General features: G+C 49.8%; 1 protein-coding gene across 1 annotated transcript in view; it reads left to right on the top strand.

Annotated features, from left to right (window-relative positions):
- Positions 1–24459, top strand: part of AIFM3 (AIF family member 3) — a 49925-nt gene that overhangs the window by 22273 nt on the left and 3193 nt on the right. The window contains exons 4-18 of the mRNA XM_014894814.2: positions 5032–5141; positions 6485–6594; positions 7643–7687; positions 8825–8921; positions 10717–10829; positions 13956–14042; positions 14631–14722; positions 15381–15511; positions 16575–16690; positions 17363–17434; positions 17747–17810; positions 18735–18811; positions 19607–19724; positions 20613–20711; positions 21277–21352. Coding sequence (XP_014750300.1) covers positions 5032–5141; positions 6485–6594; positions 7643–7687; positions 8825–8921; positions 10717–10829; positions 13956–14042; positions 14631–14722; positions 15381–15511; positions 16575–16690; positions 17363–17434; positions 17747–17810; positions 18735–18811; positions 19607–19724; positions 20613–20711; positions 21277–21352 — 1407 coding nt within the window. The remainder of the gene's footprint in view (positions 1–5031; positions 5142–6484; positions 6595–7642; positions 7688–8824; positions 8922–10716; positions 10830–13955; positions 14043–14630; positions 14723–15380; positions 15512–16574; positions 16691–17362; positions 17435–17746; positions 17811–18734; positions 18812–19606; positions 19725–20612; positions 20712–21276; positions 21353–24459) is intronic.

The following is a 24459-nucleotide window of genomic DNA, read 5'->3' as shown; positions in this document are numbered from 1 at the left end:
GTGGCAGAAAGTATTGAGAGACAAGGTGGATCAAATCAGGTTGCAGAGCTGAAAGCCTTCCAGCTGGCTTTAGATATTGCTGAATGAGAGAAATTGCCAACACTCTGCAATGACTCATGGATGGTAGCAAATGCTCTGTAGGGATGGCTGGAACAATGGAAAAAGACCAGCTAGCAGCACAGAGAGAAACCCATCTGGGCTGCTGAATTGTGGCAAGACATTGCTGCCTGGGCACAGTTGGCTGTCTATCATATGGATGTACATGTCCATAAGAGTCAGGCATTGAAGAGCATCACCATAATGGACAGGTGGATTGGGCTGCTGAGATTAAAGTGTCTCAGGCAGGTCTGGGCTAGCATGATAAGGATGAATTATTTCTGGCTCAGTGGGCCCATAATACCTCAGGCCATCAAGGAAGAGATGCAACATGGCCTTGTGATTAAGGGATGGACTTAACTATGGACACTATATCCTGGGTAATCTGTGATTGTGAAAAGTGATCAAGAAGGTCAAGTGGGTAAAACTCCTGTGGTCTGGGGGGTGGTGGTCAATGCAAGTATGGAGAGGCCTGGCAGATGGATTGCATCATACTGCTGCAAACCTGTTGCCAAGGCAAGCATTAGTTGCTGACAGTGGTAGAAGGCATGACTGGATAGCTGGAGACATACCCCATGCTTTACACCACTGCCTGTAGTGCCATTTTGACCCTTGGAAAACAAATCCTGTTGGCAACACAGCAGCACTGAAATAATTGAGTCAGACAATGGGACTAATTTCAAAAGTATCCTTAGGAATGCCTGGGCTCTGTTAAAGGTTCAGAGGAACTGGGCTTATAAACACTGAACAAGCTATTGAGTGGGTGTACCATATTCCCTGTCATGCAACAGCCGTTGGAAAGTGGAATGGTGCAATGCACTGTTAAAAACATTGAAATCAGTGGGTGGTGGAACCTTCAAACACTGGGATCTATATTTAGTGAAGGCCACATTGTCAGTTAACACAAGAAGGTCTGCCAGTCGGGCTGGCCCTGCCCAATCAAAACCTCTATGTACTGTAGAAGGGGATAAAGTCCTTGTGATGCACGTGAAGAATGTGTTAAGGAAGTAAGTTTGGATCTGTTCTACCTCAAGCAAAGACAAACCCATCTGTGGGATTGTTTTTGCTCAAGGATGTGGGTGCCATTGGTGGGTGATGCAGAGTATCCCTCAAGGAGATTTGACATTTGGAGGTGTGGTTGACATGCTGCCACCTGTGCAGGTGAGCAGTGGCAGCAGGGCTAGAGAGGAGCAGGGCAGAGCACAAGCAGCAGCCAGAATTGTCTTGATGGTGGAGTGAAGAAAAAGGGGGACACTGTCTTGGGAAATACTGGTTGCACAAGGAGGGTTCTATTCCAGGATCAAGATCGGCCTCACCTGGTCAATAGAAGGTGTCCCTGCCCATGGCAGGGGGTAGAATGAGAGGGTCATTAAGGTCCTTTTCCATACAAACCACCCTGTGATTCTGTGAATAGCTAGATTGACTGGGGAGCAGGGAGTATTATAGATGAAAAGATTTGGAGAGCTCTTCTGGCTGCAGGGAAGCTGAGGAAGAGCTGGCTGCAGCCTGTGAGAACATACTTAGCTGCAGGTGGCCATAGCAGGGGGCTTCTCAGCTGAAGCCAGGGCTAGGAACTGGCATTGGTCTGGGATCTGGTCCCATGCACATCAACTTCTGCAACGTGCTACGAATGCGACAGCAGAGATGGTAACACCAGACAATTTAGATTGAGAATAGCTGTTTTCTAGCAGGCTGAGTCCAGGTCAAGATAGGAGTGCTGTGAGAGGGTCCCATAACTCATGTGAGCAATAGGCCAAGCCAAAGGAGTCCCCTTGTGCTGGCACCCAGAGGGATTTTCAAGGATGATTCTCCCAAGGAGTGTGCTGGGCAGGGGTGTGCATGGGCATCGCAGCAGCGCAGGGTGCTGGCAGGAGGCTTCGGGCACTGCTGCCTTGCATTAGTGGAGTCTGCCAGCAGAGAGTATGCTTTCTACCCAACCTTTATGTTTTTCTGCTGCCAGCACAGCCTCAGCAGAACTGAGATGCAGAAAGATACAGAAGGATAAACTGGTGCTGCTGTACCCAGCCAGCCTCCCAGCAGGCTAACTAGAAGGGCAGAACACAGCCCCCCAGTGCTCTCACAGCTCTTGAGCAAAGGTCCTTTGCAGGCCAGAGCTGAGATTTAGCTGTGCTTCCCAAGTGGGGAGTGGGGTAGGACAACAGGACAAATTCCCAACTGAATAAACAGCTCAGCAGGGTGCAGGGCAGTGTAAATCATTCTCTGGATTACTCTGGAGTGGGTGCAGGGTGGGAGCCTTGCAGGTAGCTATGTGCTGGCTTGAAGAGACCAGGTCTTGTTTTTGATTCTCTCAGCTCACACATCTTCTTGGGTAAGCTGTAAATTCTTTAACTTATCTTATCATATCTTCCTAGGGAGCTATGGCTGCCATTGAGCAGGTTTTATCAGCTGAGGAATGCAGCAGGACTTGTACTGCTCTGTTCCCCTTGTGCAGAGGGAAGAGCTCCAAGTGCTGAGTGTCCTGCTTGGGGAGGGAGCAGAGCTGCATCTCTGAGAAGCAAGGTGGCCAAATTAATGGGGCAAAGGGCAGGTGTGGTGAACTCTGCTGGTTTTCACCCAAGGTGGCAAGGAAATTGAGCATTTGTCATTGAACAGTTGGTGCAGGTGAAGCACTTGCCCAAAGGCTGGCTTGAGGTGGGTTTGAGAGTGGAACAGAAGTGTTGGTGGGCTGAGCCCTGTTCTCATCTCCATGGCTTCAAAGCAGAGTGGGGCAAATAACAGGATTGAGTTGGGATGTTATCTGAGAAGGAATGAGCATGCAAAGTCTGTCCCATTCTTCTGAGACCCTGGAACCTGGTGTGCATGAATGGCATTCTGGAATCGCACATGGCCAGTGACTTCTTTGAGTGAGTGGGCTTTACTATGGCCACAGTGATGTGTTTGGCACCCCAAAGGCAATGTGCTGGGATAACTGTAGAGATGGTCCTCTCCATGCAGTGGGAGCAACCACGATTTCCGGGGAAACATCAAGCTATGTAGGGATAGGCTTTCTGGCTGGAAGAAGGGAAGTCTCCAGGGAAAAGCACCTCTGTGTTCCCTGTCCAGCTCTGTGCAAAGCAAGGGCTCTCTCCTCAACTCTTACTTTCCTCCATGGTTAACTGGAAAACTCTGCTCTGAGGAAGCAGCTGCTGATAGTTGCATTGGAAAGAGGTTCAGTGCCTCAGGCAGACCATGGATTGCACAGAATGTATTGGGACTATTGGTTGGAAAGGGAGCATCTGAGAGGTGAGAAAAGACAGGATGTGCTGAGAGGAAGGTCTGGCAGACCTGGTGGAAGCACAGTGAGAGGGCAGAGTGTAAACGTCTGCTCAGTGCAGAACAACATCAGTGTCACTCAGCAATGCTTGGGTACTGCTCTGCAAGGCTGTGGAAATATCTTTGGCCAAGGTCTGGGCAGGTGGAGGAGCGGAGGCCTCAGTGCTGGAGCCTTCTGTACCTCAGTTTCCAGCCTGCAGAGAGGATCAATGAGCAGCCTCCTGGGAATGATGGATAGCACGTGTTGAAGTTGCAATGATTTATTATCATAAATGATTAGACAAAAAGATCTTACTCAGAATTATTTACTATACAGGATAAAAGCTAAAACTAATAGTAGAGCAGAGTAGAATTTAGTATATCAAAGTAATTGTATTAAAGCTGGAGAAACCCCACGATTATGACATAGAGATTGATGTCATTCACCCAGACCAGGGAACATGGGCAAATCTCCTTCACTCTGTCTTGAGGAGTGACCTTGAAGGGTGTTCCCACCCCAGGGAGGAATCTCCACACACCCTCCAAGAAAGGATATGTTAGAAGAACCTACTATTTGTAAGGGACAGGACTTTGAGAGTGAAGAGTGATTGTCAGTCAGGTATCTGCAGGCGGGCTGTGCCAGCTTAGCATTATTAGATAAGGATAATTTACCATATCTGCCCTGTCTTCCTCTTGCTATCAGATTGTTTAACTTTGGGGTTGACGAGTCAGACTGGATTTAGCATAATTCAAGACTAGAAGCAGTGTTATGCCCCGTCCCAGTTCACCACTGACAGCTTTGCAATACTGGGTACTGTTCGAGTTGTCTTACCCCATTCCAGGCAGAGCATCCTGCTAAAATGCCACTCTGGTAGTAAAAACTTCTTTCTTATACGTAATCTAAACTGATCCTCTTTTAGTTTAAGTCCATTCCTCCTTCTTCTGTGAGCAACTGGGAGATTTCAAAGAGAACCCGAACCCCTCTATAGGAATGGCTTGAAGTTTGCTGGCTCCTCTGCAGAGCAGAGCTGAACCCAGCAGAGCTGGGCCAGGAACCTGATGCCAGCAGGAGGTCACTGTGTGAACTCCACTCTGCAAAAGCAGTTGAGGAAAACATCAAGGTCACACACAGGTGTCTGCTGTCCTGAGGGATTTATCAGGAAAAGTGACCTGGGACATGGCCAGGATCAGAGCAAAAACCCCTGAGGTGTGGGAGGCAGACCCCAAGGTTCAGAATCACCTCTCCTGGTTTTCAGCTCTGGAAGATGTTGTGTTTGGTTTGAAAAAATGAACACAAGCCTGACAGAGGCCTGCTGAGCTGCTGGGCCCAGGAGGGGAAACTAATGTCACAGTAAAACCAGTTTAGCTTCTTGCTCCCATTACCAGCTCCCTCAGCAGCTGGGAAGGTGCTTTGAGCCTCCTCTTGGCACAGTGATGGATAAATTAGATGCTGCCACTCAGTAGCCCAGCTTGGACGTGACCCAGGCTGGGACAGCAGAGCCACCTCCAAAGTTGGCTTGGTGACAAGGAATGACCTACATCTGTAGTCACCTGCAGCCAGTGGTGAGCAAGTTGAAGGAGGAGTGGAGCCTGGTGGGACTAGGGTTGAATTGTAGGGTGGAATGGTGGCATCTGCTGTGAGGTGAATGCTCTGCCATCTCTTTCCATATTCCTCCTCCCTAGGATGCGGGAAGTGGACCTGGGCTGCGGGAAGGCTCTGCTCATCAAGGAGAGTGGCGAGTTCCACGCCGTGGGACATAAGTGTCCCCACTATGGGGCTCCACTGGTCAAAGGTCAGTCTGCATCATGTCCTGGAGAGCAACCAAGGGCATCACAGGGCAAAGGACAGGCCCCTTACTGTGCTGCCAAACATGCAGCAGTGCTGCACTGCACACAGCATCTCCTGGGCATCTTCTGGCTGGGGAAGGCAGCAAGCTGGAGTTGCACAGAACTCCCCAGAGCACTTTGCCAGCTCTGGTCTGCCACTGCTGATCACAAGTCTGGGGCTTCTCGTTGAGGGGCTAGAGGACTGTCTTTGGGCTGAAGGGATCCTTTTAGTAGCAAAAAGAATGTTGCTCATGTTATTGACTGAAGTGGGGTGAGGTGGATTGTTTTCCCATCTTGGCACCTAAAATTATTCATCCTGGCACTTTCTCAGCACAGGCTTCAGGCAGGTCTCTGTCCCGAGCCTAAGCAATGGTAGCAGGCTGATGATGTGCATCACCAAAACTGGGGTTGGGAGGGCAATTTGCTGGAGGTGGGATCCTGGGGAAGACAGGAGCGCATCCTTCTGAGTGTCATCTGGGCATTGCTGGCCCAGCAGTCATGCTGGGTATAGCAGCCATGCTCTCAGCCCCTCCCCTGGGGTGAGCAGCTTGCTGAGCAGGGCAGAGGAGCCCCACAGTGCCCTGGAGATGAGAGCTCACTGCCCTTTCAGAGACCCATGGTGTTCCTCAGACTGGCTGTCACATAAGGATCTCTCTAGAGACTTTGCTGCAGCCATAGGTGCAGGAGGGCTGCCCCTGCACCCCACACGTGGTGGTGATGAGATGTGGCACTGCTGTGCCTCAACAAGCAGAAACACAAGCTCAAGACCAGTCTATGGCCACATGGTGGCCTATGCTCTGCCCCAATGTAGCAGGGAAAGCTGAAGTCCAAGGTAGTAGCCTCTGAGCCAGCATCTAGAGAAATGGACACATGGCTTTGGGCACATGTCTGTGCCTCCCAGGCATGTGCAGGTGCCTTGCTGTGCCAGGGTCTGCTCTGGAACACATGTACTCTAAATCAATGATGCTCTGCTTGAGGCACCACTTGTTTTGGGTAAGGATGACCATGAGACTCTGGGGCTGGCAGCTCCATCCTGGCTGGAGAGTAAGGTTATATCCCAGAGCAGACAGCTTTGGAACTGTGCCCAGAGGTGCTGGAGGACCCTGCCATCCAGGGCATTTTGTAAGGAATTGCTCATGTAGGATCCCAGCTGGTCCCAAACATGCCCAGTGTGCATGTTGAGAAAACTCCACCATTGCCTGTCCAGGAGCACCTCAGCTGCCATGTATCCTGTAAGAGAAGTGCCATCTCACAGGATGGGAGGCAGCTTCAGGGCAGCACCAACCCTGCTCTGCCATGTTCCCTGCAGGGGTTTTGTCCAAAGGAAGAGTCCGCTGTCCCTGGCATGGAGCTTGCTTCAATATCGGCACAGGTGACATTGAGGACTTTCCCGGCTTGGATAGTTTACCCAGGTTCCAGGTGAGATCCTTGTCCCTGCAGCAGAGGAAACCGCAGAATCATGGGATGATTTGGGTTGGAAGGGACCTTAAAGCTCACCTCATTCCACCCCCTGCCGTGGGCAGGGACACCTCCCACCATCCCAGGCTGCTCCAAGCCCTGTCCAACCTGGCCTGGAACACTTTCAGAGATCCAGGGATAGCCACAGCTTCTCTAGGCTACCTGTGCCAGGGCTTCCCCAACCTCACAGGGAATAATTCCTTCCCAATATCCCACCTAACCCTGCCCTCTGGCAGTGGGAAGCCATTCTCCCTTGTCCTGTCACTGCAGGCCCTTGTCCAAAGTTCTCCTGCTCTCTTGGAGCCCCTTAAGGCACTGGCTCTGAGGTCTCCCTAGAGCCTTCTCTTCTGGTTGAACAATCCCAGTCTTCCTCAGGGCTGCTCTTGATTCCTTCATCCCCCAGCCTGGACTGATGAAGTGAATTGTGCACATCCAGGTGCAACAGCTTGAATTTTCCCTTATTGAACCTCGTGAGATTCCCATTTGGCCACTTCTCCAGCCTGGCAACATTCCTCTATATGGATCCCTTTCCTCTAGACCATCAAGCACACCACTCAGTTTGGTGTCACCCACAAAATGAATCTTTTTATTGGGATAAGCAACATTCTGTATGGCATGGAGCAAATACTTTCCAAAGATATGCTGGTGTAGCCAGCAGAGAGGAGCTCCTCATCCAGCTCCTTCCTCCCTGCAGCTCCCTTGTACCCACCCACAGGCACCAGACATCTCCTGGGAACCTGGGAGTGCCCATTCTGGGCGGTATCTGGAGTAGGAGTGGGGCGGGAATGAGAAACCATGTATAAACTTGGGGTAGAAATCATCTTGTACACTGAGTGTCGGTGTGTGGTTGATACGAGACAGAAGATCCCAGAGCTTTGAGCTGGGATGAGCCCTGCCATGGCCTGAGCTGCTCCTCAGGTTACCCAGTGCCACCACTCCTCATTCCTTAGCTGTTGCCCAGAGGGAGCCTTTGCTGTTCTGCAAACCAGCACTGTTCTGTCACCCTCAGGTGAAGATTGAGAAGGAGAAGGTATACATCCGAGCAAGCAAGCAGGTGAGGGGCCACTGACACCCAGAAATCAAGGCAAATGCTTTCATTTTTTGCTGTATGTGCATGGGGGTGGATGGAAATGCTTATCTTTGATCCTCGGGCCTGGGCAGAGGGATGTGTGAGTATCCAGTTTATATGGAGGTACAAGTCGAGAAGGGCAGAGCTGTTGGGTCCCCTTCCTATGTAGCCTCCCTGCAGCTGCTGGACACCTGGCCTGGGCTGCCCATTCCTTCAGGCCTTACAGCCGTTTGTCCTGCACTTGTCCTGTGTTTCCTTAAGCTCAGAGCAACTTTTAATTTAGCTGGCCCATGGAAAGAGGCCTCTTCTGCCAGTCTTTTGGCCTTGTCTGGATATGGCATGGTGATGATAGAGGCCGCTCTTGCTCCCTCTTCACACCTCAGCTCCTGCTGGAGAGGAACCTGATGCAGGGATAGAAAGGGCTCTCCTGCCCTGATGGGATGCAGAATGAAGCCCACTGTCATCTTTCTTTCCATAAAAAGCTTTCTTTTGATGCATGGTTGTATGTACACATGTGCAAATCCAGTGGCTCAGAGCCCCAGTTGGCCCTTAGAATGCTTGGGTTAGATCAAGAGATGCCACCTGAAAGGCAGCACTTCAACTCCAGCTGATTTGGGGATGTGATGAGGGGAAACTGAGTCTATGTGCTCTACCAGGAACAGATTTTGGCCTCTACTACACTGGCACAGGCCTATGCCTGTGCTCTGGTGGTTTGGACAAGTCTTTGGATATTAGGTGTACAAGCTCTGCTCAGGTTCAGGATAAAATTCCTGACAGAGCTTCTTCATTCTTGTCTCACCTGTAGTGCAGAATTGTACAAGGACACACCTGCTTTTTCTCTTGCCCCAGCACCACCCCAGCTCTGAGTAGCTGCATGGCTTTGCAGAAGGTGATGGATTTATTTGTCTTTTCTACCTTTTAAGGGGTAGTGCACTGGACATTGGAATGGTATTTGGATGAGCAGAGGTTTGGAGTCCTTGTTCAGTACAAGGGTGTGGTTGTTCCCTTCCTATCCAAGCTGGTTTATGACACTGTTGCATTTGTCCCCATCCCTGCCTGTCTGCCCAGGGTAATGCTGAGTAAAGATAATTGGTTTTTTTTCTCTTTTTGGTGGTGATACAGGCTCTTCAGACACAGAGGAGGACGAAGGTGATGGCAAAGTGCATCTCCTTGAGCAACTACAACTTGAGCAGCACCAATGTGCTGATCATTGGTGCAGGTAAGGGTGGCACATAGTGGGATCACTGTGTGTGACCCCTCCCAGGCAGGGATGCAGGGAGGGGGTGTCTGTCTGCGCTGTACCCTCTGTCACGCCTCCCGCATTCCTCCCTGTGCAAAGGGTCACACCAGAGAGCCTTCCTGAACATTTTGACCTACGTGCCAATAATCTGAAGATGCCCTGTGTTCTAATCAGGGTGTGGAGCTTTGTAGTTCCCTGTTGCCATGCTTTGGAGTGAACCCCGAATCCTCTTCCTGCTACTTCCTTACCAGTTACATCAGCAACCCCTGATTTCCACAGATGATTAGTATCCCTCTCCTCTCCTCTCCTCTCCTCTCCTCTCCTCTCCTCTCCTCTCCTCTCCTCTCCTCTCCTCTCCTCTCCTCTCCTCTCCTCTCCTCTCCTCTCCTCTCCTCTCCTCTCCTCTCCTCTCCTCTCCTCTCCTCTCCTCTCCTCTCCTCTCCTCTCCTCTCCTCTCCTCTCCTCTCCTCTCCTCTCCTCTCCTCTCCTCTCCTCTCCTCTCCTCTCCTCTCCTCTCCTCTCCTCTCCTCTCCTCTCCTCTCCTCTCCTCTCCTCTCCTCTCCTCTCCTCTCCTCTCCTCTCCTCTCCTCTCCTCTCCTTCCTGGGATAAGGGAATGTCCTGGTGTGCAGAAGGTCTGGACAGTCATCACAATCCTCAGCAAGGTCACTCCATGGATAATATTTGCCACTGCTGAGGAAACTTCCTCAGGTTTTACCAGATAAATTTACAGATCTGTTAAAGACCAGAGTCTATTCTAGTGGACACCAAAGGAGATTTCAAAGCTGGATTTGTGAGGAAGAAGTGTTGTGGAAAGACTGCCCATCCAGCCCTATGTCAGGGACTGAGATCCAGCCATGCCCAGCAGAGCTGAGAGCAATTGACTGCTGTCCCTTGCTCATGTGAGGGTCATCCTGACATCAGCACAGCATCAGCTCTGGCTCAGGATGCTCCTGGCAGCATGCACAGGATGTCCACCTGCCTGTCTCTTCTTCCACTGTCCCCCAGCTCCATCAGTGGGAGTGTCTTGTTGAGGGACCAAATCATGATATGGTCCAGGTCCATCTTCTCTCAGTGGTGTTACAGAATCTGTAGCCCTGAAAACACTTACCAAGGAGTGAGGCTCCAGACTTCTCACCTGAGCTCTCCAGTCTTACCAGTTCAATCAAGGAAATAAGGAAATAGAGACGTGACAGCCAGGCTGCCTGGTTGCAGTGAGCATGTCCCAAGGCAGCTTTTCGTTTGGTTAACATATTTTTTTTTTTTTTTTCCTGAGATTGAAACAAGTGAATAAAAAACCTTTAAAGAAATAGCAGGGAAAATGCTCTGTAGTGAGTCACACGACCAACACCTGGGCCATGGAGAAGGGAGGACTCTCTGCTCTCCGTGCTTGGCCATAAACGCACCAGGAGCAGGTTGTGCAGACCCTTGAATAAAGAAGTCCAAGAGTCTGAGCGACTGCTTGTCCCCTGGAGTCTGTTAGAGGTGTGTAGGCATTAGCAGCACTCCTCACGTGTGCTCTTTGTGGGTTTGTGACAGTTTAGGAACACAAGAGGATTTATATCACAGTCCATAGACAGAGCATCCCTTCTCGTGCTTTGTGCACCTGCCACTGGCTTCCCATGTGAGCAGTTTGAGTCAGGAAAGATTGTGAAGTGAGGCAAGGGCTGATGGAGGTGCTGGTTTTGGAGTCAGCCCCAGCAAGTTTTGCAGTAAAGGGCACAGATGTCCCAAGACCACATACACACGGCTGTCACTGGTCTCCTTCTCCCTTAGGGGCAGCCGGGCTGGTCTGTGCAGAGACCTTGCGCCAGGAGGGTTTCTCTGACCGGATTGTGATGTGCACCATGGACAGACACTTGCCCTATGACAGACCAAAGCTCAGTAAGGTTTGTATCACTCTGGGCATGCCACATTCCTCTCCAGTTTTAAAATTTGCTCTAGGACTTTTCCCCACTATTATTCATTGCATCATCAAGATTCTGTTTCCTTAGTCATCCTGACTCTATTTCCCTTGAATTTTCTTTCTTTTTTTTGACTGAAATATGAAACACGAAAAAAGGAGTTGTTCAAACTGAATTAAAAGCACTCCAGCAGAAAAACAAGGGCATTCATCCTTGTGTGGGTGGTGAGGCCATGGCACAGGTTGCCAGAGAAGCTGTGGTGGCCTCTGGATCCCTGGAAGCATCCAGGGCCAGGCTGGACAGGGTTTGGAGCAACCTGGTCTAGTGGAAGGTATCCCTGAAAATAGAAACAAGATGAGCCTTTAGTCCCTTGCAACCTAAACCATTCCGCAAGTCATATGATGATTCTTCACAGATCTAATGGTAGCTGTCTTAGCCAGCTTGTACCTGGGTGGGTCTTCTTAAAGTGTTTCTGTATCAAAATCTTTAAGGCAATGAAATGGAGCATGTGAAAAAATGGTGTTGGGGGTTTTTATTAGTGCCTGTTTCTTGCTGCCCAGGGATGGTCTGTGCCCTTATTATGATGATTCTCAGCCATCATCACAAGTTGATAACTTGATGGAAGTGCAAAGGTCACTTTTTCTGGCACACATCCCATTTTGCATTCCAGTTTATAGACGCAGGAGGATCTTTATTCAGATTTTCTTGCTGCTGACTCCTGAGCCTTCTTTGATGTCAGACAGCAGCTCAAATTGGACAGCAGCGTTTGACCTCGGAGCTTGGAGATAACATAAGGTGAATTATGTGTTCATCCTCATGTCAGGAATGCTTACCCATGGAGACTACTACAATCACAGTATCTAACTCTGCTTCTAGCACCCAAAAAAAGGATTTTCAAAGCCAGACAGACATGCACATGGTTGTTTGGGAGCATTCAGGCCATTTCTGTGCTTCTGCAAGTCCTGCCTGGGGTGAGGAGCAGCTTCCTGATACTTGCATCCAAGCACCACAGGGGTTGTTCTGGGGAGCTTGGAGAATCTGAGGGTCCCTGTCCTAGCCAGATAGCTCTTCCAAACACTTATTCCCATATTTGAGTGTTAGACTGGCTCTTCTTCTCTCTCTTAAATAATAAGAACATTTCACATGCCAGAGATGCTGTACATGGTTTGTTAAATCCTCCACTAAACACTTCTGGCTGTAGTTGCATTTGGAAGGTGCGCGAAGCCCATAGAAGGGAAGGCAGAATTTTTGGGAAGAGGGTAGGAAAAAAATGGAATTTTTCTTAATCATGTTGTGAGTGGAACTAAACCTGTACAAGCCACTGGAGAAGAAGTGCTAACTCTGTAAGCAGCAGAGCTCTTGCTCCCTGAAACTGCAGCACAGCCCTTCCTCTGCCTTGCTGAACTCCTGTTACCAGTCTGTCCCCAGGTCCTGCCAGGCTGTTTCCCTTTGTCCCCTTTGGACCACAACCTACGCTCTCTGTGTTGCCACATCTCTGTTACTGTCCCCAGACAAGCAACAGCAAAAGCCGTGATGGTTGTGCACTCTTCTGCTTTGCCCTCCCTGCACACCGTCACTGGGGGTCAGGTGTTTCTCTCTGTAAATGTGGAGTATTCAAAGAATTTCAGTAAAACCTGTATGACCCTGCCCCTGCTCGAGTCCTGTGACAGCAGTCTCTCCTGAGCAGAGCATTCTTACTCTGAAGTCAGAGTAAGGGAGTTTCTTGTTGGGCTCATTCCAGCCCCTGGCCAGGCCACCTCCAGGGAGAAGGATCTTGCACATCCATCTCCATGGGTGAATAGGAAATCCTTGTCTCCTGCATTCCTTGTCGCTCCTGGGTCAAGCCCAAACATTATCCCTGTGTGCCATGAGTAGATAGATGCTGCTGTTGAGCAGTGTGCTGATCTATAGCAGGGTTGACCATGGCATCTGTGCCTGTTTCTGCTGTGCTGCAGGCAGTAAACATGCAGGGAGCAGCCTGCACACCCGGCAGGTCACTTGATGCTCAGCTTGTCCTCAGCCTGAGTCTGAGCTTGTGTCAACAGAGTCAGGAGGATAGATGAGCTCAGGCTCAACCCTTTGTGGAAAGAAGATGTACATCTCACCCTAGTGATTAGGGAAGGCTGGGAAAAGCGAGAACCTTTCTTTATCTTGCAGCTGAAGATGTGCAGATAATGGCCCCACCCCCTTGCTTCTGCATTGGGTGGAACTTGTGCAGCATAACTTGGGTGCTTTTGAAAGTGTGTCCTTGTGTGTTAATGTTGCTTGTTCTTACTACTCTTCTAGCTTCCATTTGCCCTGGTAACTGGCTATTTTCCAAGTAATCATAGGGTGGTTTGAATTGGAAGGAACTTGTAAAGGTCATCCCATGCTGTAGTCCTTGTGACGCACACAGAAAGAGAGACTCACACACCTGACTCCAAGTTGGTCTAGCAGGAAAAGGACCTCTTTATTTACATAACATATCTATTTATGGAAATCTAACAATGAGCACGGATTGGACAGTGATGATAAGACCTCTGACTCCACAGGCCTCATCACCTGTCCTTCAATGCTCACTTCCTCCAAAGAGGAATGCAAAACAATTCTGTTTATCAGAAAGAGTATGAGAAAGTGTAAAAAGAATGTGTCAACATCAGAAGGCCAAAAACTCCAGGGCAACACCATGCCACCCCCTGCTGTGGCAGGGACTCCTTTCACTAGACCGGGTTTTGCTCCAGTCAGCAGTTTCAGGGATGGGGCTTGCGTCCCTGGGCAACCTGTTCCAGGGCCTTGGCACCTGTGTTGTAAAATGAGGTTTTCTCTTGCTCCTGTGAGCCTGTGCATGCTGGGAGAGGCTGCAGTTATGTCTGCTTTGGTGACACTCCAAAGCACTTGCTGTGGTCCTGCTTGAGCAACTCCACACCAGCCCCACACTGAATTGGCAGAGAAGGCACCAGAGCTCAGACCAGCCTCTTGTGACGACTCCTATTTGAACAGGCTTTCATTCCAGCCCTGTTGAGCCATTCTCTTAACCCATGCAACAAGTGCTGACTTGTGCTGGTAGCAGCTGTTTCTCCCCTCACCTGTTCAACCCACAGCAGCTGACAGAGAAATGACTTTTTTTTGCAGTCAATGGATTCCCACCCTGAGCAGATCGCCCTGCGCCCCAAGGAGTTCTTCTGCACCTATGACATCGAAGTCCTGACTGAAATGCAGGTAAGGAGAGTCTTGTGTGTGCCTGAAGGAAAGTGCTGGTATGCAAAGGCTGTATTTCGGGGGTGTGGCTGCTCTCTCTGTTTTTGGCTCACTGGATGCCACTGTGTGAATGTTGGGTCTCTCCCAAGCCCCCTTTTTTGGCCCCAGAGTGCAGGTTGCCTGTGGTTGTACAAAACACAGCTAATGCAATGCTCCTGTGGCAGAAAGGGCACCCTGGGCATGACCACGGTGTGGCCATCTGTGTTACCTGCCATTCCTCATGTGGATCTGGGGAACCAGGCACCATCTGATAAGGATAATCGGCCTTCAAACAGTGCAGACAATGATGGCTTAAATATATTTCCCCATTATCTTATTTATACTGGGAGACCTTCAAGGATTTGTGAAAAGGTAACTAGGAATATTTAAGGTATGGGTTAGCCAAGCTGTGGACAGGGAGGACTAAAACTAACAGACTAACTAAAAGCAGCTATCTAACTAATTAAAACTAACATGGAGGACTAAAACCTGACAGACAAGTTGATTGGGCTGGGACCATGGTGAAAATCTGGGATTTCTTCCCTTAACATTATTTAGGAATGATTTTAGGTGGCGGCTGTGGATGTCAAGAGCAAGATAGCTGTGTTCAAGGATGGGTTTAAGATGGAATACAACAAGCTGCTGATAGCAACGGGAAACACGTAAGCTTCAGACAAACGTCTTAAAGAGCAAGAGAAACTGTTTTATCTGAGAATGTGAGGAGCTTGTGCCTGGGTATAAGGGATGAAATGTGGCAGGTGAATTTGAACACTGAATTTGTTTGAGTATGGAAAAGTCAAGGAACACAAAAGATATTGGGAATGTCTGTATGTATCTACATCTATGCATCATCATCTATCTATTTCATATATATCTACATCATATATTATAGAATCACAGAATGGTTTCTGTTGGAAGGGAACTTAAAATTCATCCTGTATGTTATGAATATGCATCCATGTAGTGGATGTGTCCAGGGAACACTTTCCCCTAGACCAAGTTGCTCCAAGCCCCATCTAACTTGGCCTTGTAAAGCAATGCCTGTCCTGTGCTCGCAGGGAGCTCCAGGGAGGAGGTCCCCTGGACCTGTGGGTACACGAGTCCACGGTGGGGTCTGGGGTGGCTGCTCAGCATCCCCTGCTCCACCACTGGCCACCAGCATCTAGGTTTTTCCAGGTTATGTCTCCAGGCTAGAGAAAGGTGAAAAAAGGAAAGTTGGAAATGTTCTTGGAACCCCGGAAGGGATGTCTGCAGCCCTGACTGGGCATTGAACCACACAGAGCTGAGAAAAGCAGCTGTATCACCCTCAGTGTTTTTCAGGCCCAAAACTCTCAGCTGCAAAGGAAAGGAGATGGAAAACGTTTTCAACATCCGCACGCCTGAAGATGCCAATCGTGTGGTGAAGCTGGCCACGAGCAAGAATGTGGTGATCGTGGGAGCATCCTTCCTGGGTGAGTGCCTGCCTGGCCCCTGTCCCAGCTATCCACCTCTGCCTGCAGATGGCTAAAGTCCCTTGCCTAGTTAGAGGTAATACCCCCACAAAATTGGACCTGGGTTAGTCCAACCTCCAGCCCCAGGTGTGTGTAAGGACATTTCCATGCCAAAGAAATTGATTTTTCAAAGAGGCTGGACTGGCATGGACACAGATATTGCTGTCCCAGTCTGAAAAGCACATGGCAAGACAAGTACTGGTGCTCATGTGGCTCCAAATCTGATATGTCTGGAGTTGGCTTCAGTCAGAAGAGTCATGTTGGTGGGTGGGAACCTGTGGGCTTATTCTCTTTTACATTTTAGCAGTGTGGTGAATTTTTTAAATGCACAAGAAAAATCTTGTTGTTTCTTTGATAGCTCTTCTTTTTGCTTGATATGGTTCCAACAAAATTATTGTGGGTCCTAACAAAATAAAGAGTGGGTCTTGCAAGCCTTAAACATAAATGGTTATTAGTCAGAGAATTTATATAAAATGTTCATTATTTATTTTTCTTCTTTTATAAAAGATAAACTTGTTTTAATGGTTGAATCAATATGATCTACAGAAAAGCATGTGGTGTGGGGGGCCAATTGCAAACTGCAGGTCATCAAAAAGATTCATTTCTAAAAACCCCCACAGACAGAAGATGCCTTGGTGGAGGTTCCCATGCAACTCCCAGCACCAAAATTCTACCATTCTGATGGGTGAAAACAGCTACTCCCAAGAACTGTTTTTAGACCACAACTGAGGTTGTCCCAGCCACAGGAGGAAGGTTTCCCTTGGCTGAAGTCCCTTGTTCTATGTTTTTCTCAGGGCACTTTGGGATTTCATGTCCAGTTCCTCCCTCTGGTTTTTAAAACCTACATCTAAGAACACCTGAATTGGTGTGATCCCTGGTGTCTGGTGGCTCCCTAGTTCTCCCAGGAGTGCAGCACCAGCCTCCCCAGTCAGAGTGGGTGTGGCTGCTCCTCATCTGCAGCCAGGGACACCGGGCAGTGCTGGGTGGGTTAATGTGGCTGCTTGGACCTGCCTCTCTTCCCCAGGGATGGAGGTGGCTGCCTACCTCGCAGAGAGGGCCCACTCGGTGTCTCTGGTGGAGCTGGAGCATGTCCCCTTCAAGAAGTTCTTTGGGGAGAGGGTTGGCCGTGCTGTCATGAAGGTGACCTTGCTTTCCCATCTGGGGGTGCTGGTAACAGAGCAGGTTTTGCTTGTTTCACTTATTGCACTATGACAGTGGAGGCATGACTGACACCAGTGTCAGTCCCTTACTATCTTAAAGACTCCTCATGCCTTCTCTCTGTGAGTTTCCCACGGGTAACTCCACACAGCACTGACTCCTTCCCTCCTTCTCCCTTCTGCATGACTGTCTAATTCAATCCTGTCCCTTACACAGCCATCTAACCCTGTCTGTCCCTTGTGTGACCGCATGACCCTTCCTTCTCACTGCATGGCCGGCAGACTCCATCTCCAGTTCCGCTAACCCACTCTTCTATAACACCCATCCTCATCGGCAATGCTGTTTCCACTCCTTGGAAATCAGTTTACAAACTATCCTCCCACAGCACTAATTAATTTACTTCACATTTATTGACAAAGCTGTGATGGCAGCAGTCAGTGAGAATGGGCTGTGTTTTCCCTGTTATGCTCCATGTGCTATGGAGCACCTTCTTCTAGAGCCGTGTTGGAGATGTGGGGATGCTGACCCCCTTAGCAGTGCAGATCGAGACAAGCCTGCAGGGAGGACGAGGCAGTGCTGGGGGCAGCAGGACATCAAGACCAGGGTGGTTCAGGGTCCTGATGTCCCCTGCTCTGTCCCTTGTCCCCCCTCCAGATGTTCGAGAACAACAGGGTGAAGTTCTACATGCAGACAGAGGTGTCGGAGCTGCGGGAGCAGGAGGGGAAGGTAAGTGGTGGGCAGGGACTCCCCGGCAGAACATCCCCCAGAGCTACCATTCCCTTTGCTAGTGGGGTTTTGCTCTCCCCTCTTTCCTGTCCCCTGAAATTCATGCTCCTGGGTTTGGCCTCCAGGAACAAATGTATGCCAGTGTGGTGTGTGGGGTGGTTTCATTGCTCCCGCTCACCTCCTGCTGATTTTCTAAGGAGTTATAGTCAATTGCATTTCACAAAGCAGGTGAGCTGCCAGATTGGCTTCCTGCTGCTATAGAGGGGTTTTGTCCCTAAAATAACTCTGGTGTGCCCCCTGTGTCTCCTGCAGCTGAAGGAGGTCGTGCTGAAGAGTGGGAAGGTCCTGCGTGCTGACGTCTGTGTCGTGGGTGTTGGTAAGGGTTGTGTGGGTGTAGAGCCAGGGAGGGAGGGCAGAGAAGAAGCTGGAGGGGATGTGACAGCAGCAGGTTCCTGGGGCTGGGTGGCCCGGGTTACTGGCAGTGATCTGCCAGCCCTACTGGACTGCCACACATGAGTCTGCATATCTAAAAAAGGTGTTTCTAGAGCCCCCACCACAAAATGCAACTGAAAATATATTTTGAAAGTAATTATTTTTTTTCCAGAAAAAAAACCCAAAACATTTCAAGCAGTTTCATCCTCTTAAGTTGTTTTTTATTAAAACTTCCCCAAGACAACATTTTTAGTGTGTTTTTTTTTAATTGCTGCTGACAGCAATAAAAAATGTGTCCATACTATAAAATAAAATACCCCATAGAATATGATATTTTTCTCCTTTACATTTAGGGAGAAAAAATTTCCTTTCCTCTTCAAAATGTTGTGGACTCAAAGAATCACAGAATTAATTTAAATCTGGTTTTGTTGTTTCTATTGACTACTCTGATTTATGAAAAGGCTGGAGGTAAAAAAAAGATGAAAGAAAGAGAAGGAAGGTGAAAGAAATGTACAGACTGGGGGGAGGCTGAGGAGCCCTGGCTGGAAACTTGAAGGTTCCCTTTTAAATATATTTTTTTCAAAATATCTATAAAAGAGAATTAAATCAAAAACCATCTCTAAGCACTAGAAAAGGGCAGTGGGCAGGTTACACTGATGGCTTGGGCAGGACAGGGACCCTGAGGGGCCAGAGGCTGATGCAGGAGGGACTCTGTAGGGTACCTGGCCCTGCTCTACACTCCCAGAGGAGCTGCTGCCTGTTCCTGGGGGTAGTTTCACTGTCCTGGCAGGAGGAAAGGCTTCAGGATCAGCCCCTAGGACTGTGGAACACTGGACACTGCAGCAGCAACCTTTGGGTTTCCCCCCAGGTGCAGTCCCAGCAACAGGCTTCCTCAAGCAGAGTGGCATCAACATCGACTCCAAGGGCTTCATCGTGGTCAACAAGGTGAGCCCAGGGGCAGCCCCTGCAGGAGGGAGAGCAGGAGGAGCTGGGTCAGCTCTTCTGATGGATGAACTTCCCTGGGGCTCCAAACTTCTGCCACGGGGGCTTTTCATGGCATTTAATCTGCCAAGATTGGCAGAATTGGAATTTTGGAATTCTTTGGGTTGGCCTGTGTAGGGCCAGGAATTGAACTCGATGACCTTTGTGGTTGCCTTTCATCTTAGGATGTTGTGTGAGATGATGAGATTCTAGGAGCATCACCAGGAGTGCCTGGGACCCCAGACCTGGATGCTCTGGCTCTGAGTTGTTCTGGAGTGTTATGGATATTTAGAGGGGAAAAAATGAGATGGATACCAAAGGATCTCATTCTTTCTCCCCAGCACCAGTGACTGTGATGGGAACAGTGTTGGAGCTGGTGGCTGTTGGTGCCTTGGGCAAAGGAGCGTTTCGGGAGGCTGGGGCTCAGTGCCATGCAGTGCTCATCCTTGCAGTAAGCTGAGCTCTATCTGCAAACACCAGCAAACCCCAGACTTCTGAGAGGGGCTCCAGTACACCAGTCTGTGTCTCTTTTTACTGGATAACCCACTGGCCAAGGGATACTGTAGGTCCCTGCATGTGTGTTCTCATTTGGAAGTGAAGAAGAGGCTGGGTGAAATTTCCCCTGGGGCTCTCCCACAGCCAGCAGAGTTTTCCCTGTGTTCTGAGGGATTGTGGCAGCTCTGGACCACTCCAGCTCTGGAGTTTCTGTTAATGTAGGGTGCAAACCTCATTAATGCCCACCTCTCTTCCCCCCTGCAGATGATGCAGACCAACATCCCAGGGGTCTTTGCTGCTGGAGATGCTGTCACATTTCCATTGGCCTTGAGGAATAACAAGAAGGTGAATGTCCCCCACTGGCAGATGGCCCATATGCATGGTAGGTACTTTGCAGAAAAGAGCCTTTTCCAGATTCTCAGGAAATTTCCAAACCCTCCAGACAACTGCCAACAGAGAGACTGGGTAGCTGTATTGAACGTTTTGAAGCGTGCCTATCTTATGCTGTCTGTTGTGCCTTCATCAGCATTCTTGCCAAGCTTTGTCTAACAATGCCTCATCACCAGCACAGAGGAGCCCAGGGATAGGCCTTCCCATATTCCCTTTGCTTCCTGGCACTGCTGAGGGAGCCTGCTCTACTCCTTGCCCCGGGACACTTAGGAGCTCACATCCTAATGCCAGCCTGGGCTCAAGCTCCCAGCTGGGCTTCCCATGCTGCCAGGCTGGCCCAGGAGTGTTCAGCAGAGCTCTGACCCTTCTCGCTTCTCATCAGCCTGGAACTCCTGGTGTGATGGGCTGCCCTCATGGCCCTAGTCCCACTGGGAGGTTTCCTGTGCCCTGGGTGAGAGGTTTTGGAACCACAGCTCCAAATTCAGCCTTTGGACAACTCCCCCATATCCAGATACGCTTCTGCAGCAGGGACCATACCCCAACAGTCTCCCTCCAAGGGTTTGTTCATCCCATCCCTGTCTGGGTAGGAGCTCAGCACACTATCAATCCTGTCACTGTTGCACAGTTGATTGTTGCGGGGGAAAGAGTCTCATGAGTAAATGGCTCATGGCAGTGGAGGTGACTAGTAAGAGCTGCATCTTGGGAAGGAGTCCCAGCCCATCCTTGGGTGTGTCGTGCTTTGTTGCTGTGTGAGTTTTCTCAGCAGCAGTTCTTGGTTTCCCTGTACTCTGTGGCTGCTGGTGTTGATGCTGTGACCTGAGGGCCGAGCATGGATCTTGCCCTGGAGCAGCAGTTCCTCTGTCCCTGTGCTCTCCTGCAGGCCGCATTGCCGCACTCAACATGCTGGCCCACGGCACGGAGATCAGCACTGTCCCCTACCTGTGGACAGCCATGTTCGGGAAGAGCATCCGATATGCAGGTAAGGGACTCCCTGGGGCTGCTGAGAGTTTGTGTTGCTGGAGGTGTCCTGGGGCAGAGAAGCCAGGGTCACCTACTTCACTGTGAACCCTCCCTACCAATCTCTGCCACAGGGCTGCTTCCCTGCCTGGCTTCCGAGGGGGCTCAGTGTCTCCTCTGAAACCCGTCTGTCATGAAGTGCACTTCTCCAGACAGGATGGAGGATTGACTTAAATTAGATATTGGGAAGAAATTCTTTCCTGTGAGGATGATGAGGCCCTGGCACAGGGTCCCCAGAAAAGCTGTGGCTGCCCCATCCCTGGAAGTGTTTAAGGCCAGAGCTTAAGACAGAGCTTGGAGCAACCTGGGTTAGTGGAAAGTGTCCCTGCCCATGGTAGATGGTGGGAACAGGATGTTTTCAAGGCCTCTTCCAACCCAAAACTCTCCTGTGATTCTGTGGTTTTTGGACCTGCATCTCCTGGTTCTGGTTTCTTGGTCACTGCAGGACGTTTCTGGAATGAAACATTCTGTCTTAGAGCTGTATCTGGAGGAATTGCTGCTGAATATACTTCTTCTTTGCTTTCCAGGCCACGGGGAAGGATTTGATGATGTTGTAATTCAGGGAGATTTAGACGAACTGAAGTTTGTGGCATTTTACACCAAGTAAGTGTTTCTCTTGTCCATGTTCCTAAAAAGGCATTCATCTGAGATGACTCTGATAGGCTGGAAAATAGTTCTGCCAGAGTTTCTGTCAGTTGGTTTTGTTCACCTCTGTGCACTGAGCTTGTGGGACACTTATACAAGACTCTGGAGAAATGATGTTCTGATTGTACAACAAGTTAAATTGGTCTTTGGGACCTGGCGTCTCTGCCCTTTGTCCTCATAGTCTCTGTGAGAAGATGATGGCTTCTCCTGGCAATTCCTATCAAATATTTCCTTCCCATCTCATCACCATGTTAATGATTTGTGACCAGTGCTGGACAGAGTGCTCAAGCATAACTGTTTCTGCTTCTGGTTTGACAATTTGAGCTCAAAAAACTCTTCTGTCTATCACAAGCTGTGAAGGTTTGAAGGAACTCAGGAACTTTGTTACATCTGTAGTGAAAACCAACTCTCTCCCAGGTTGGTAGCCTACCTAGGAATGCATTCTCGAGACGTGTTGGCAGCTGGGATGTGTTGCCTCAGCTGTTCTGGAGCCACGCTGGCTGTTTAGACTTGAAAGTCAGTTCACCATGAATTTATTCCAAAAATATTTGCTGCTGTTTATTCTTCTGCTACCTTTGCCCATCCCAGTCTGAAACCAGTGGCCACAGAACATGCTCATGCTGGAACCAGAGGGGTTTCTCCAAGTGCTTTCTGATATTAAGAATACAGAGAGGGAACACAGGGAAGCAAAAGGGCTGCCCAGTTCAGCTGTCAAACCACTTGGCAGCAGCATCCAGGCAGGGATCAGGAGAGAGCTCAGGGCAGGACCCAGCTCTGGCTCTGTAGAGATCGTTTCACTGCCCCTCTGTCCCATCTCCAATGTACCCCATGCCTTCTCCCTCCCTGAGGGTGGCCCAGTTGCCCTTGTTGCTCCAGAATGGAGCCTGGTGGTCAGATGTGTACACTGGGCTTGAAGAGGTATGCGGATCACTGCATCACCGTGGGGATCTCCAGTGCTCAGCCTTCTCCCCCTGGTACCTGCACACCTTGGGTAAACACCTGCTGCAGGGATTGGGCTCCAAAAGGCACCTAGGGCCCTTTGCACACTGGATACAGCTCAGAGTGTGCTGGAACCTTGGTCAAAATTACTTAAAGGGGTGGATTTGTGCCAAGTCACCACCAGTGATGGGGAAAGCTGCTGTGGGGATGTTCCCCTCCTGCAGCCTTTCCATATGAAAGCCTCTTACCTCTTTATCCCAACCCTAATTAGAAAGGAAATGTCAGCTTGCTTTAATTAAACATCTGAGGAGGCTGTTCAAAGGGAACGCCCTGAGCAAGGTGCAAAATCCTTGCTCCATGCCCCGTGCTCCCTGTGCCATGGTGGCTGCAAGGGACAGGGGCTGCCAGGGGATCTGGGCTTGCAGGCAGCACTGGGGGTCCCTGCTGAGCACTGTGCTGTTCTGCCACCCAGGAGGGTCTCCCAGGGATGGCTTGTGGGTACCAGGACGGCATTCCATGCTGAGAGCTGGAGGTACTGGGAAGAGGGTCAACCAGTGTGTCCCCCTCTGCTTGGCTCCCTGTCTGTGAGAGGCCACTGGAGCATTTCTTTCTCTTTCTTTTTTGGTGGTGGTTCTTCTAGTTGGTGCTAATGCTTTTGGACTGAGGACAGTACCAAGCTGATCATTTCCTCCTGCTTCCTTCTGCTGTGCCCACCCTGTGGTTTGGACTCTTCTCCTGGTCCTCCTTAGTTTTTGCAGGAACCACTGGCGGTTCCCACTCCTACAGCCTGGTCCTCAGCATTGGCTTTCACAATAAGGCTTCTTTTGCCCCAGGGTTTGAAGAGGAAACCTGTTTTGTCAGAGCTGTGTAGAGGTCAGTAAAAGGCCCTGTGCTGGGAGGTGTAGGGGACAGCACTCTGCAGATGTCCCTGTGGGACACTGCCTTCACAACAGACTGATGTCCTCCTGCTTGGTGGGACTACATTTTCTAGTTCCCTTGCACACCTTGGTTATTCATTGCTTGGAACAGCACATCTCCCCCTGGTTTTGATGGATAGGTCTCTCCAACCACTTTGTGTTTCCCAGCTGGGAGCTGGCTCTGCTCAGGAAACTGTTTTCCTTTATTTGCCATGAGCTTATTTAGGAATGGGAGTTTTTTGAAACAGTTTGTGATGGAGCTGCCCCATAGCTTTGTAGACGAATAGGAGAGATGGCTTTAATGCCCATGGCTGCACAGGGCTGAAGTGTCCTCTGAAACATGGCTTTTGCTTTCCTTGTTCTGTGAATTAGGCATACATCCCTCCCCACCCCAGCTGCTCTTTGCTATGTTGATCCCCATACTGCTCTTTGGCAGTAGATTTAAGAGCAGATCTTGGTTTAGTGGGTGCTTCTACTCTTTAGTTTATTCAACAATATCAACAGAGTTTAAAATCTTACCCACACATCTTCCCTGATCTCACACTGTGCATTCAGTTGTCTCTTCATGAGTCAGGCTTTGAAGGTTTACGCTTGGATTGACCTCAGCAAACCCCAAATGAGAAGCATCCTTCTTTTTTGCCTGTGACCTTAGCCAAAGTTCCTCCAGCATTTTTACATCCTCTTCCTTCTGTTTCATTTGTTTTCCACTCAACCTTTGAACCTGCATTGGGATCCTGCTAGGGGAACAGTCAGCCAACCTGAACATCCCATATACATGGGGCCTTCCTTTCTGGGGCTGTGGAACCCAGGGGTTGGACACCCCAGTTGTCCCAGTGCTGCTGCTCAGAGTGGGGCACTCTGCCTATTTGGAGGTGGGGATCAGGAAAGGGGTGTAGAGCATCCCAACTGAGTGTTCCACAGGGAAATCCTGACCACCTGCCTCTCCACTCCCTCAGCACAGGGCAGCAGTGCACGGATCACAGGCTGGGCATCCTTCATGGTGTCCAGGTTTTTGTCCACCATCAGATCTACCTTTGGTGGTGTTTTCCCACAGGTGCCAGGGTGCCAGAGTTGTCTCCATCACCCAGGCACCCTAGTGATGCTCACCGCATCATCCCACATTGGTGGGACCAGTGGGGCCTGCTGTGCCACTCTGTACCCTCTCCTGATCCTTATTCAGCCACTTGCACAATCTCTGTGGTACTCATA

Source organism: Sturnus vulgaris, chromosome 19 (genome assembly GCF_052056855.1).
Source record: "Sturnus vulgaris isolate bStuVul1 chromosome 19, bStuVul1.hap1, whole genome shotgun sequence".
In the NCBI taxonomy this organism is placed as follows: Eukaryota; Metazoa; Chordata; class Aves; order Passeriformes; family Sturnidae; genus Sturnus; species Sturnus vulgaris.
Note: the sequence above shows the minus strand (reverse complement) of the source record. Positions and strands in the feature narration are given on the sequence as shown.